Consider the following 15,341-nt stretch of genomic DNA (forward strand, 5'->3'; position numbering starts at 1 on the left):
TCAGTTATATGTTCTCAGGAATTAGAGGATTCTCCATTCCTTGATCTCTCATGGTATCTGGATATCTTGACAGTAAGGATTATTGCCAAAAGAGCTTTTAAATTGAGATGGATATAGAATTGGCTGTATAGGGAATCAATGGGGTTTGCTGGATCTTCTTAGCATACTGTTACACACTGCTGCTGCTGCTGCTGCTAAATCGCTTCAGTCGTGTCCAACTCTGTGCGACTGCACAGACAGCAGCCCATCAGGCTCCCCCGTCCCTGGGATTCTCCAGGCAAGAACACTGGAGTGGGTTGCCGTTTCCTCCTCCAATGCATGAAAGTGAAAAGTGAAAGTGAAGTCGCTCAGTCGTGTCTGACTCCTAGCGACCCCGTGGACTGCAGCCCACCAGGCTCCTCCGTCCATGGGATTTTCCAGGCAAGAGTGGTGGAGGGGGGTGCCATTGCCTTCTCCGCTGTTACACACTAGAGCCTATCAATACTTTTTGAAAATAGATAGGGTATGAACAAAAAACACAATCCACTGAAAAATAACACTCTCCTCTGTGAATTTCAATGTCTTCATCTTTAAAATAGAAATAAAAGTACCTGTACCTCATGGGGGGCATAATAAATAAAAAAGAGATAATGCATGGAAAAGTCAGCGCCTGACATGTCAGCTGCTCTATAAATGTCTGCTGATGGTTATGGTGATGACAGGAGGAGGGTGAGAAGGAAGAGGAGAAATATGACAAAGTATTTGGAAAGAGAAAAGTGGTGGCCAAAATTCCGAAGTTCAGGTTGGAGGCCAGAAGCAAGGTGAAGGCACAGAGTGACTTTAATGAGTAGGATAAAGGCCACTATCTCTCAGGAGATAGATAAAGTTCTTATCTGGAAAAGGCTCACAATTGTCATGTCATGCTCCTCCTCATCAAATATCCACTGAGTATCTTCTAAATGCCTGGCTTCTGGCGACATTAAAGTCATGCCCTCAGCTTTTGAGACATAGTTTTTCATCTCCAATTCTTGGAAAAGTGAAAGTGTTAGTCGCTCAGTCATGCTGGACTCTTTGTGACCCCATGGACTGCAGCCCAGCAGGCTCCTCTGTTCATGGGATTTTCCAGGGAAGAGTACTGGAGTGGTTTGCCTGAGAAACGACACAGCTCTGAAAACAGGATATGGAGACTCCAGGCTCCCCCTACTGGTAACTGATAAGACCAGCCCCTTAATGATCAATAATATATTTTCTAAATAAATAATATCTTGAAGCAAAAGGTTTAAGTTGTTTAAAAAAAAAAAAACAACTGAAAGTTCATTTTATCAACCCTTTCACCCCTCCAGAAAAACCACATTCCTAGGACAATGTTCACCAAATAGAGACAGACCTGTCACAGGTCTGATATGCAGTTATTGATTCTTCAGCAAAGCATAGACCCTGGTCAAACATCTGCCACACAACTGAGAACCACTAGAAGCAAGAATTAAGAGCAATCTCCCCCTTAAGCACTTTTTATTCCTAATGAACGAGTCGTTTCTATTAAGGGAAATGTACCCATTTTTAATAACTTTGTGTTATTACAAAAGTCACATAGCCTAATACACAACACACAAAAACAGCCAAAAAAAAAAAAAAGTAATAAAAGTTCCAACCATTCTTCATTGCCCTATGTTGAATTTTTATAGTCTTTCTAGACTTTCTATACAGTTTTAATCAAAGTGGCTTTCTCATATACTCATTTTATAGTCTTTTTTTTTTAAGCCAACAGCACAGACTGAACTGGTGTTTTCGACTATCAAATCCTCTCCTCTATTACTGTGTCTATTGACTGCAGAGCATTTTATGTTACGAATGCTCATCTTTTATTCACCAGTGCATCTCAGCCAGGAGCAGTATTGTCTCCCCTGAGGGACATGAGATGGTGAGGAGGCTTTCCTGGATGACCTAATGGGTGGCTGCTGGCACTGAGTGGGTGAGAACTAGGGAGGGCAAACACATCACAGGATACAATGAGGACATAGCCAGCCCTAGAATCAGTGTCATCTCAGCTGAGAGACATTAAACCAGCTCTCTATGATGGGATGTTTTGCTCATTTCCAATTTGGGAGAGATTTTAAATAGTAGCAGTGAATAACTACACAAAATTCTAGTGCCCATCTCTATTTCTAAGGATACTCACCCCAGAGGGCCATTATATGGCCAAAGGTTTCCCACAGTGAAGATTTTTTTAATGCATTTTGCCAAATGCTCCTGGAAAAGTTGAACCGATCTCATCTTGGCAAACGTACCCATCAACTTGCTAATAAGCAACATGTACAGTGTGAGAAACGGAGATTGAATTGAGCCCAAAGGCCAATTTTATATCTTAAAACCTGCAAAATTGTAAGCAAGTCATTTCATTTCTTGGAGTCTCAAGTTCTTCAACTGAAAAATGGAAACAATACCTCTTTTGCCCATCTCACATTCTCCTTGTGTCATCAAATAAGATAATAAGTGAAAATCAGTTCTGTATATGGCCTGTCTTGAATAGAGATGTCAGAATAGCTTCTATTTGGTTGGAAAAGAAAGGGAGCACCAGGGGTTGCAACGTCAGATACCTTCAGGGAAGCCAGGCAAGTTACATGTGTAGGTTAGGCCAGGTGTAAAGGCCTCAGGATTGGTGATATATTAATATTTGGGAGGGTTAAGGATTGGCAATAGCTAGCGAATTAACAATGAGTCTAAAGACAGCAGGTACTAAGCTTCAATTTTTTTTCAAGATAGCAATGGGAAGCTGCTATATAGAACAGGGAGCTCAGCTCCAGGCTCTGTGATGACCTAGAGGGGTGGCGTGGAAGGGTGGGCGGAAGGCGCAAGAGGGAGGGGATATGTGTATACATATACCTAATTTGATTTGTTGTACAGCAGAAACTAACACAATATTATAAAGCAATTGTACTCCAATTAAAAAAAAAATTTTTTTTAAGCAGAATTTCCTAAAAGCAGTTCCCTTCCAAAAGCAATCTAAACCCCAAAGGTAGCCAAACGTCACCCATCCACAGAGCATAAAAGTTTCAAGGCCAGACATGCTCAACTTCTGTCTTAAACCTTAACCACACAAGCATTCTCACCAATCAAAACACCTGCTCTTTTGGCAGAAATGGGCGTCTCTTAGGGGTTTGTGCCAGTGTGGACAACTGCCGATTGTTTGTCGGGGGAATCCCAAAGACCAAAAAGAGAGAAGAAATCTTATCAGAGATGAAAAAGGTCACCGAAGGAGTCGTGGATGTCATCGTCTACCCAAGTGCTGCAGATAAAACCAAAAACCGCGGCTTTGCCTTCGTGGAGTATGAGAATCACCGGGCAGCTGCCATGGCCCGGAGGAAGCTTCTCCCAGGTTAGGACCATCCTCAAAGAGGAGGCGTCACTCCCTCCTGCCTGCTTCAGGCTGCTGTGCTTCTTAGCAAAGGAAGCAAAACCCTGCAGGCTGTTTCTTTGCTCTTTATCTCTCATTATGCAACATTTTAAACTCTCTGTCTTTCTATTCTCAGTTAATTCTGTTCCCTAGAGTTTTCACAGATTAGGTTCAGAAAACTATTTACTCTGTGCCTTAAATCCAATACACCTGCACAGAAGAAATCTAGAACCGTGAGCTATAGCAACCCCGTACTGAATCTTTAAACTGAAGAATCTCCTTAAATTTATCAACCAACAGTTATCTTTATGTATCATTTTCATTATCAGACTTATTAGAAATAAGGTACATTATTCATCATAATGAAGAAATAATAAATATGCAAGTGAAACATTATCCCATTGACAATTAGGTGGCATACTTTTATTATAACTCCCTAGTAGCATCACCAACTCAATGGACATGAGCTTGAGTAAACTGCTGGAGTTGGTGATGAACAGGGAGGCCTGGTGTGCTGCAGTCCATGCGGTCGCAAAGAGTTGGACATAACTGAGCAGCTGAACTAAACTAAGTGTCTAATAATTTGTATTTTCAGAAATTAGAAATAATAGCTTTCCATAAAAGGACACCTTAGTTAGATGCTATAAATACAAGGTAGGTCCTGTCTGGGCAACAACCATAAATTCCTAGGTTTAGAAAGTTCCACCAAGACACTGTCTCAGTCAGATCAACTTAGGAAAAATTATTGAAAGTCTTGTGCTTATTTTAAAATATTTGCCAAAACTTACACAAAGGTATTGAAATGAATTAACATTAAAATGATAAGGATTTCAAGAATAACTGATTGAACACAATGGAATCAATGTTTCTCTTAAGCACTGTGGAAGACCTACCTTAATTTGAAATAAAGCAAAACAGCAACAATACCTAGATGTATGCTGCCCTATACACGTTCTTAAAAAATACTAACAGGATTAGCCCTCTAAAATTTTTCAAAATTGAAATATGGCTTCTGAGCTTGAGGAATATTTTTTAATACTATGAAGGCAGCTTAAAATGAAACATATGAGCTAGCCCCCAAAATTGCTGAGTCTATTGGGGTGGATATTTTTATATCTACAGTAATATTCATAAAATTTGTACATGCAGTCCATGGGGTCGCAAAGAGTTGGACACAGCTGGGTGACTGAACAACATTAGTATTAGAAAATATAGGAAAGGGAAATTTTACAAAGATGAGGGAAGATGAAATCAAAATTTAAAATTTAACAGTAAAAATGTTTTGTCCTGAGAGGTGAATAGGTTCAACATGGATGCGTCCATTAAAAAGTGAATAGTCAAAAGAAAAGAAGTGAACATAAATTCACTACCCAGTGGTCAAGGTGCCTGACTCATAGGGGCATAGAATCACTAAAACTCACACTTCTTACCTAGCCTCTCAGTGACCAGAATTAACTGGTCCTCTTCAACACCAACAATTCTATTGAAAAGGCCCTCATTTCCATCGTGTTCTTGGGCCATCATTGTAGGCTTAACACATATATGCCCAACCTTGGATTTTTTTTTATCAAGGTCTTCTAATTACTCTCTCAGCTCTGCTTTCTCTTCAATGGGTCACACCTTCAAGTGACTCCATCCTGAACTTCACCACCAGAGTAGTGTTCCTAAAATATCTCATCATCCTTTCTACAAGTTCTTTTACAGAGCAGAAATTCAGCCTCTCATTGTTAAGAGGCTGAATGTTGTCACTCACTCAGTGAAAAAATTAGCTAAAAATTATTAAAAAATATTATTTGAACTGTCTTGTTGCTGCCTATGAGATAAACCGTAAACCTCTGAGCCTGTCATTCAAGGCCTTTCACTCACGGTTCCAGATCTTTTCAAACATACGTTGTACATTCTGTTTTCCGATAAAAAACCCCTCCTTTCTCTCAGGACAAACTCAACGTCCTAAACAATGCCTTGCTCATTTCATATCCTTTATTCCCAAAGCTATATCTGCTACTAGAAAGAGTTACGCTTTCCCCTCTCCTGACTCACTGATTCTAAGGCCCAGCTTAGCCATCACTTTGTGAAGAAACCAGCCTTATACCGTTTCAGGCCACACTAATTATTTTCCTCCTTTATCACCTGTACAGATACATACAATCATTTGGGAGGGGTAGCGGGAGAATGGCAGTGAAAGAGAATCCAAAATAGGAGAAAGGGTTTTCAGAAGTCAACCAGAGTTCCTGGGGAATTAAAACTTCCCACCAGCTTCCTTTCTTCAAAGAAAACAGCACACTGAGTCACACAAAAAGCCTCTGTCTTTACCTGAGTTGAGCCTTCTAGTCGGGTCAGGGCTGAGTACCTAGGCTGCAAGAATTCTCGAGCACTATGTTCAGCTTCCACCCAAGATCCTGACTCTTCCCCAGGAGTCTCTGGCCAGGAAGCAGCAACATGGAGGCAGCCCCTCTCTCCAGGTGTTCCTCATTTCCTCATTATCTGAGGCTGCCCTCCTTGCCTGACCCTTTAATTGGCCTCAGCTGTTGGAGTTTCAGTCAGGTTGGATTTAAGTCAGAGTGCCTCAGCAGCAGACTAACAAGATGCAGCAAATAAGCCAGTCAGAGCAAACTGTTTCATTTCTACAAAAGCCTGAGAGTAAAACCTATTACCCATTTGGACCTCACCCGTTAAATGACAAAACAGGATTTCAGTAATGGGCAATCCTCTGGAGAGCCTGGTTTGAAAGGATAAGGAGATCTTTCAGAAACCTGATAAGCAAGGACCACAAGAAGCTTTTCCTTCTTAATTGATCCAGACTTGAGACAGACAGAAAACTGTGGTCTGAAGTGATGTACTGAGTCTCCCTCTCCCCCACCTACATTATCAACAGTAGCAACTCTCTCCTGACAGTGCATCTTTGCTGAGGCATATATGGAGCGAAAGATGATGCATCCAGCACAGAGTTTATCAAAGCATTCTAAGGACGCTCTGAAAAAGAGTTCCAAGAGTGCTTTTTCCATGTTAGTCTCCACCAGAACCACTTGGAGGGCTTACTAAAGGACAGTGCTGGAGGGCCCCCCTCCTCCCCCGCCCAGAGCTCCTGATTCAGTAGGCCTGGTGTGGTTTGTTGTTGTTGTTGTTTAGTTGCTAAGTTGTGTCAGACTCTTTGTGACCCCAGGTTTGGTGTGGGGTCTGATTATTTGCATTTATAACAAGTTGCCAGGATGCAACTGCCCCTGAGACCTCAGGCTTGAGATTTGGTTAGTTAAATCAAGGATTGTCCATGGTGGGCTACAAATTTGAATCACCCAAGGCTTTAAGATTTATGTATGTTATTTATGGCTGTGCTGGGTTTTCACTGCTGCATGAGGGCCTTCTCCAGTGGCAGCGAGCGGGATCTGCTCTCCAGTTGCGATGCCTGGGCTTCTCATTGTGGTAGTTTCTCCTGTTGCAGAGCATGGGCTCCAGGCATGCAGACTTCAGTAGCTGCAAAACACAGGCTCTTGAGTGCTGGGTCAGTCAGTAGCTGTGGCACACAGGGTTAGTTCTGTGGTATGTGGGATCTTCCTGGAGCAGGGACCAAACCTGTGTCCTTGCTTTGGTTGGTGAATTCTTTACCACTGAGTCACTAGGGAAATCCTTGAGGAGGTTTTTAAACAATGGCAATACCCAAATCAATCACTAATCAGAGATTCTCTGGAAGCAGAGAGTAGCACTGAGGCACTGATATTTTTAAGTTTTCAAGGTTAATTCTATTGTGGCGCCAAATTCTGTGATCCACGGCTATATCCATCAACTAATGAAAGTGAAACTGAAGTTGCTCAGTCGTGCCCGACTCTTTGTGACTCCATGGATAGTAGCCTGCACCAAGCTCCTCCCTCCATGGGATTTTCAAGGCAAGAGTACTGGAGTGGGTTGCCATTTCCTTCTCCAGGGAATCTTCCCAACCCAGGGATCGAACCCAGGTCTCTCACATTGTAGACAGATGCTTTACCGTCTGAGCCACCAGAGAAGTCTAATGATATCAGCCATTTAATCACATGGGAGATATAGGAAAACCTGGGGAATGACTCAGGATAGAAACATTTATTAAGTATCTACAATGTACATTGTTTTCTTCTAAAGGACAAGGGAGATTCTAAAAAAAATCATTTGTAGTTTGACACCATTTACTTTAGACTCAAAGAACACATATCCTTTATAAACTATACATCTCCAAAATTGACCAAAAAGTAGCAAGAGGAAAGTACATTATTGAATTATCATTTAAAAGTGAAAATTCTCCCTTCCATGCATCATCTTCTTTGTCTTCACAACAACCCTAATGAGTAGGTATTTTTATTATCCCAATTTTACAGATGAGGAAAGTGAAGCTAGAAGGGTTGTTTCCTAGCCAAGATCACTGATCTGATTACGGAACCTGTCTGACTTCAAAGCTCACATTCGCAAATCACTTTCCAACACTGACTTTCACAGCGATGTTTATGGAAATCGCTGTTTCCTGCATTCCCTCTCACTTCTATCCATTTTAACCTTTTCCACATCTTCAGGCTTGTGAATGACTTAATGTGGTCTCAGTCTTGGTAGGCAAAAGTCAATGAGCTAGAATAGTGTTCTCAATTTTGGATGAATTAACTGAGATGCTTTTCAAAATCATGAAGACTAGGCCACTTAGATCAGAATTTGGAAGAAGGATCCCGGGATCAGAGATGAGGCAATTCCTAGGGGAAAACCAAACGCCTCGGTTGTAGCATTTTGGGATTTCCTTAGTGTAACACTCCCACTGTGGCTCATTTCAAGCTACCAAGGTGACATCAGCTGACTCAAAAAATTCTGAAAATTGAAGAGTCTATCCCTGCAGGTAGAAAGGAGCTCGGTCCAGCAGATTCAGTAGAACCCATGTTTTTTTAAGCTCTTCTACTGTGGGGTCAAGACTAAGAACCACTGAGCTACAGAAACCAGAGTCACTTAGGAACCTTAGGGATCTTGGGGTAAGACCTTTAGCAAAGTCTATGTAAAGCATAGGAAAGGAAGGGAATGGTATGAAAAGGGAGAGAGGTATAGAAGGGGATTGGAAGGGAGTGGGGAAAGAGTGATGGACAAAACTGTCCTGTAGGATGCAAGGAAGGACTGGAAGAGTAGGAAACAGCCTCCCCAGGATCGGCTGACTCATCAGGCTGCGTCTGTCTTTTGTTTGGGTTTTAGAATGTCAATGCCACAGGTGCTTTCATTGACTGCTTTTTAAAGGATAAAAAGGTACATTTTGATTGACAATAATTGCCTTAAACATGCAATACTTAAACAACTAAACTCTTACCAATACTGAGGATTCCTGATTTTATTTTCTCACACTTTTTATTGCTTCCAGGATATAACTTGTTCCAAAACTAATAAAAAATAAACATATTTCCAATCAAACTTAGAAAATGAGTTGACCCTCACCCTCCTCGTATCACTTCAACATGGATCTTCACTGTATAGGGGTACAAGACTGAGTAATAAAAAGCAAAAGGGACCAGTGGAGAAGTAAAGTGGATCTGGGCAACCTATCCTCTCAAAAGTCCATTTCCTTTTCTGTAAAACTGAGAAAGTCATACCCCTCCCCACAGAGTTACTGTGAGAAGTCACTTTGAGACAGAATATGGGAAACATAAAGACACTCAATTAGTTACAATTATAGAAACACAAAAATCTATGTAAGATAACAGCTACCTTTTTAAGATGAGTTCAGTTTCCCATCCTAGACTCTACCGATGCTCTTTAATTTGGAAACATAATAACTTTTCCTATATTCTGGCAAAGAACTAGGAGAGAATCCTGTTGAGCAGAGCTCTAAGGGACAGAGAATGTACCTGAGCCCTACACAGCTTTCACACGCACCATTTTTTCGGACAGTTTTCTGGTGGCCCTTGATCACAAAGATTCTAGTGACCTTTCTAATGCTTCCTGAAGCCAGACTATGTCTGAGCCCTAAACTCATTCTCTCCCTTTCTCCCCTTTTTGCCGTCTTCAGTGACTACCTTCACCCTGAGAGAACTGTTCTAAGATCCAGACATGACATCTGCTGCCTTCTTCCTGTTCCGCTGCAAGTCATGTTCGAGTTCCCTTTATACCCAACCATTATGATAAGCCGCTTGTCATTCAGAACTCATTTCTGTGCGTGCGTGCTCAGTTGCTAAGTTGTGTCCGACTCTTTGTGACCTTCTGGACTGTAACCTGCCAGGCTCCCCTGTGCATGGGGTTTTTTTCAGGCAAGAATATGGGAGTGGCTTGCCATTTCCTCCTCCAGGATATCTTCTTGACCCAGGGACTGAACCCACATCCCATGTCTCCTGCAGGTGGGTTTCTTTACCACTAGCGCCACCAGGGAAGCCCGGAACTTGCTTCTAACTAGCTCTTATTTGAAATACCTTTCAAGATCAACCATCACCTTTTTTAATATTAGTGTTCTTGCTCAATCAACGTCTCAAGGTTCAATTTAAAAGGCCATTTTAGTAGGAACTGCGATGATGTCCTAATTTCTATATAATTAATCATATCTGATCTTTCTCAACAGGAAGAATTCAGTTATGGGGACACCCTATTGCAGTAGACTGGGCAGAACCAGAAGTAGAAGTTGATGAAGACACAATGTCCTCAGTGAAAATCCTGTACGTAAGAAACCTAATGCTGTCTACCTCAGAAGAGATGATTGAGAAAGAATTCAATAACATTAAACCAGGTAGGACATGCCAGACAAGATCACTGGTTCAAAATATATTTAAAACACTTATGCTTGAGCTGATTTCCCATAACTTTAAATAAGATAGCTTTCACTTATCATTCTCATAATCCCATACAGACTATTAAAACTATATTTCTACCTTTGGATTAGAAAATGTGGACGTAAGGTTCTATAACATTTATCAATATTATTATTTTACGTGTTTCTGTGTGATTACTTAATACATGTCTCCTTCACTGAACTATAAATTCCATGAGCTCTTTTTCTGATGTCTCCTCAGCTCCTATTTCTGTGCCTGGGACTTAGTTGATGTTCACTAAATATTTACTCTGGTAATGAATGCGTGGCCATAACTAAAGATCTGATGCAGGTTTCTAAACTTGTGACATTTTCTAAATTTGTGACATTTTTGGCCAATAATTCTTGGCTGTGGGGGTCGGTCCTGTGCATTCCAGAATGTAATGTTTTGTAATTTTCACAACCAAAAACGTCTCTAGAATTTTTTGTGCCTGGGAGAGCAAACTGCCCCCAGTTGAGAACCACTGGTCTGATGGAATATGCTTATGACTTTAGATACATAGGAAAGGAAGTAACAGTTTGTCCTAGAAAACTAATTTGAGTGAATATAAAAGAAAAAGGATGGTGGAGGAAAATTTATTACTCTTCATTTTGTCAATATTTTTCAGTCCGTTTTAAGCCATGAGATTGACTCCCTATCTCTTTTTCCTCATAGAGGAACGGCAACACTGAGACAGGTAAAGCATTTTAAGAAACGATGTCCAAACAAGTATTTCTCAAAGCCAGTTCTGCAGAACACTAATTCTATAAACTATCAGTAGATGTTACTCTTAAAAGGGATCCATGGTCAAATAAGTTTGCTAACACCAAATTCAGTAAAATTAAAAATTTGTTTGTCTGTGGGACTTATCATAGTTCTTAACCTTCTAATTTGCTTTGAAAGCCTCCAAAAGAGGAGCTGGGACGGAGGAGCCTGGAAGGCTGCAGTCCATGGGGTCGCTGAGGGTCAGACATGACTGAGCGACTTCACTTTCACTTTTTACTTTCATGCATTAGAGAAGGAAATGGCAACCCACTCCAGTGTTCTTGCCTGGAGAATCCCAGGGACGGGGGAGCCTGGTGGGCTGCCGGCTATGGGGTCTCACAGAGTCGAACATGACTGAAGTGACTTAGTAGCAGCAGCAGCAGCAGCAGCGGAATGACTCACTTCCCAATTTGAGGGCCATGGAGCCCATTTTTGGCAGATCATCTTGTGGGATTCGCATGCCTTAGAACATGTTAGTCTAATATCACTCTGGTGACATCTTTCCAAAAATGAGAACTTCCTAAGTTGCTGATAAGCATGGGCCATGATACCATCACCTTAGAACTGCTGGAGAATATTCACTTCACATAGTGATGTTGCCTGTTTCCAACTCTGACTGCTCTCTCAAGTGTAATAGCATCAATTGATGATTTATTCTACAGGTAATTAGTAAGGATCCCTTTTCTCCCTTTTTAAAGATTCACCAGAGACTTGTCTTTTTCCACACTTCAGGAACTCTGCCTTCCTTGCTACTTGACTATAATGGTATATTCAACAACTCTGTGATGTAGGGTACCTTACTACTTCCATTATTTTCCAGGACCCAGAGCAGATAAGTTACTTGTCCAGGGTCATACAACCAGAAAGTGGCAGGGTCCGGACTTAAATCCAGCTCTGGTTAAGAGCTTGTTCTTAACAACTCAAGCACCCCCTGACCTACACATATTCCATTCACCCACTCATTCACTCACCTGTCATTTTTTCAGTAGCTCCTAGGTGCCCCATGGTGGGAAGAACTAACAGGTAGGAAGTGTGTGTGTGTGGAAGGAGTTTAACAGCAATGGCAACCTAACTCCTGGGGTTAGGTTGTTTAGGAGAAGTGACAAGTAATTGGAGATCTGGAAGTTGATGCAACTGTGAGCATAGAAACTGATACATGCGTGTATAAACATTGTTTCACCATGACTTAGCACTGACACTCTTCCTTCCCATAATGAATAACACTTATTTTGTGTAATTAAAACATTACTCTCTGGGATGGAGGGGGTGCAGAAAGGCTGGAATGAGAAACTACTAAAAGGGTGCTTCCTTTCATAGTCACTGGCTATCAGCTTTCTAGTCTGCATGTTGAAGAGAGGCAAGTGTCTAGGCCCTTTTAATTGCAGTGAAAGTAATAAATGCCAGGTCTGTTTCTCTCTCTCTGAGGCTGGTGCCACAGCTCTTAGGACTCCATAAGGATATGTGGCTGCTGCTTCTTGGCACTCTGCAAAAAAAAAAGGGAAAAATGAATTGCAGAGAGTTGTTGACTAGCAGACATCTGCTGTATTGGGGGAAAAAAGAGCTAACTAGTTTCTTTTCCAGTGGAAATGATAAGTTTATACTTAACCTAGAAAAATTTGAGAAACAAAAAAATAACTTTTAAAAAATTCTATTGAAAGTTGGATCCCTCAAAGGACCCTGAGTATTCTCGCAAATAATTATCAATATATTATTTTAACCCTTATTAAACTGAAAATATTATATTGCTATTCAGAGAAATAATGATAATTAAAAAAAAAAAAACTAGAGCCAGAAAATGTATATTCTACCTCAGTGTAGCCTAAGAGTAGCTGCTGAAATTCCAATTATAATTTTATGAAATCTGATTTTCTTAAAACAGTTTACCTTCAGAATCACCTGAAGGGCTTGTTAAAAGATCACTGGCCCTGCCCACCTGAATTTCATCTTCAGTAGCATCACTGACTCAGTGGATATGAACCTGAGCAAACTCCAGGAGACAGTGAAGACCAGGGAAGCCTGCAGTCCATGGGGTTGCAAAGAGCAGGACAGGACTGAGCGACTGAACAACAATAGGTCTGGGATGGGTCCCAGGCATGTGCATTTCCATTAAGTTCTGAGGAAGCTGATACTGCTGGTCTAAGGACCATACTTTGGGAAACATGACCTTCTGAAAGTCTCCCCTTGGGACTGCAGATGTGTTTGTCTTCAGGTAATTCAACTGCTGCTGACAAGTTGATAATGAACAGAGTCATTGTTTTCTGATTCCCTGTTTTAGAGTCTTATGGAGGACCATTGATATTTTATTGCCTCACCCTCTGCAAAATGATGATTGATCAATAAACAAGAAGAAACATATTAAAATAAGCCACACGGTAAACACCATTTATGATTTTAAAAACTCTCACTTTCTAATCTATCTGCATTTTTAATGAGGTTACATTTTCACATACCATGATTTCTAAAAGTAAGTGTGGCTAAACATTATGGCTCAAAAAACCCAAGTTGATTTCAATATCTGCAAGTAGAATTTGAGTACACCAAAATCTATTATCATCTGAAATGCCACCTAACTAATGTGAATGATAACAGAATATAAATTGACTAAAATACTTGCTCATTCCAGGAATATTCATTGAATAGCCCCTGTGCTCAAAATACTGTGCAGGAACTAGGTAAGGACAATACCAAGGCCCTTTTCCAGTGGAAATGGAAATGTTGTAGCTGCCTCTGGGAGCTAACAGACTAGCTGGAGGATGGCACTGCAGAGTGAATGGGGCAAAGACCGGGAAGGTAGAGGTCCTCACTGGCCCATCTTTTACCTGTTAATACCCAAGAAAAGCATGAGGTTAAGTCAATAATTACTCCAACCTGATACTGAAGGAATGAAGAGACCACATTTGCAATGCAGTTAATTACATGTCTGCATGGTTCATGGTCTCAAATACCTTTATTTTCTCAACTTAGCCATATAACTTCGTTCTGTACAACCACTATCATAAGAAGTAAAGAAGCAAATACTGAGGGGAAAAAGAAGCATCACAATGTTTTTAAATTATTTTTACATTAGCACCCTATCATTATTCCAAAGGAAGACAGATTATAGCCATTGAAACATGTGACAGAGTAGAAACTCAAATTGTCTTCATGACTTTGAATCTAAGAGGGTAGATAACTGAACGTTGATAGTGAGAGGGAAAAAGGAAAAGACATATCCTTTTCTGATCCTCCCTGGCATAGGGTCCCATCCTCGGTTGGCCCTGGAAACTAAGGATGGAAGAAAACCTGAGTGCTCAAAATATACCCAGGTGACTAAAAGGATAATTTGCATGGTAAACTAACAAATTAATATTAAACAAGTTTTTATCTTTAGGCAAAGGTTCTATTTTTAAAATTGAGTAAGCAAGGACATTTTAATAATAAAATGTAAAATCTAAAGTTCAACCATCTTGGTAGAACTTTATTTTTACACATGCCCATCAACATGTACAGCAATCCCTCTACATAGTAATAGGTTGGGTTGATGTTATTTTTTTTTTATTACACAAAGAATATATATCAATATTGCAAATATTTGTAAAAACACCAAAGAATACAAATTAAAATATGAAAGTCCCCTTTATTCTCCCCAACTTTTTTCCCCATTCCTGCTGTTGTTCAGTCACTAAGTGTGTCTGATTCTTTGCAATCCTGTGGACTGCAGCACTCCAGGCCTTTCTGTCCCTCACCATCTCCAGCAGTTTGTCCAAGTTCATGTCCTCTGAGTTGGTGATGCTTTCCAACCATTTCATTCTCTGCTGCCCTCTTCTCCTTTTGCCTTCAGTCTTTCCCAGCATCAGAATCTTCTGCTGAACTAACCCCTATTAACAATTCAATCTTGATCGTTTCAGTTCTCTTTCTGTGTGTATATTCATATTTATATGCAATATATATGTGGGTTGGGATTTTATAAATATAAGTGCTATAATATTACACTTACTATATTGTAACTTTTTAGATTTAACAACAGGTCCTGAAGGTTTCCATGTAAGTATACATGAAGAGCCTATTTGTTCTCTTTAAAGACTTCTTAGTATTATTTAATACAAGTGTACCACATTTAATCACTCTCATGAAAAAGGACATTAAGTTGTTTTATTTTGCTATTTCAACTGACTAGTGTTATTAATATTCTTACACATGATCCTTTTGCACATGTGTGAATACTTCTATTAAAGAGATTCCTCTAGTAGGATTAGTGGATATGTACATTGCTTCCAACCTTTGATATTTTAAACCAGCATGGTAAGAAACTATCTTGGTTCTCAGATGTACTTTCAGAATTTTTGTTTGTTTGTTTTGATCAAATGAGATAAGCAGGTGAGAGACCTGGGTTCTAGTTCCTAGCTGAGTTCATAAATTTCACTTACTTTGTCAGAGATTTAGATTCAGAATCTTTA

General features: G+C 40.3%; 1 protein-coding gene across 2 annotated transcripts in view; it reads left to right on the plus strand.

Annotated features, from left to right (window-relative positions):
- The window catches only part of A1CF (APOBEC1 complementation factor), a 90,920-nt gene that overhangs the window by 53,532 nt on the left and 22,047 nt on the right, over positions 1-15,341 (plus strand). For both annotated transcript variants that reach the window (XM_068961193.1, XM_068961194.1), the window contains exons 5-6: positions 3,117-3,355; positions 9,915-10,079. In XM_068961193.1, coding sequence (XP_068817294.1) covers positions 3,117-3,355; positions 9,915-10,079 — 404 coding nt within the window. The remainder of the gene's footprint in view (positions 1-3,116; positions 3,356-9,914; positions 10,080-15,341) is intronic.

This window comes from Capricornis sumatraensis, chromosome 23 (assembly GCF_032405125.1).
Source record: "Capricornis sumatraensis isolate serow.1 chromosome 23, serow.2, whole genome shotgun sequence".
Taxonomy (NCBI): domain Eukaryota; kingdom Metazoa; phylum Chordata; class Mammalia; order Artiodactyla; family Bovidae; genus Capricornis; species Capricornis sumatraensis.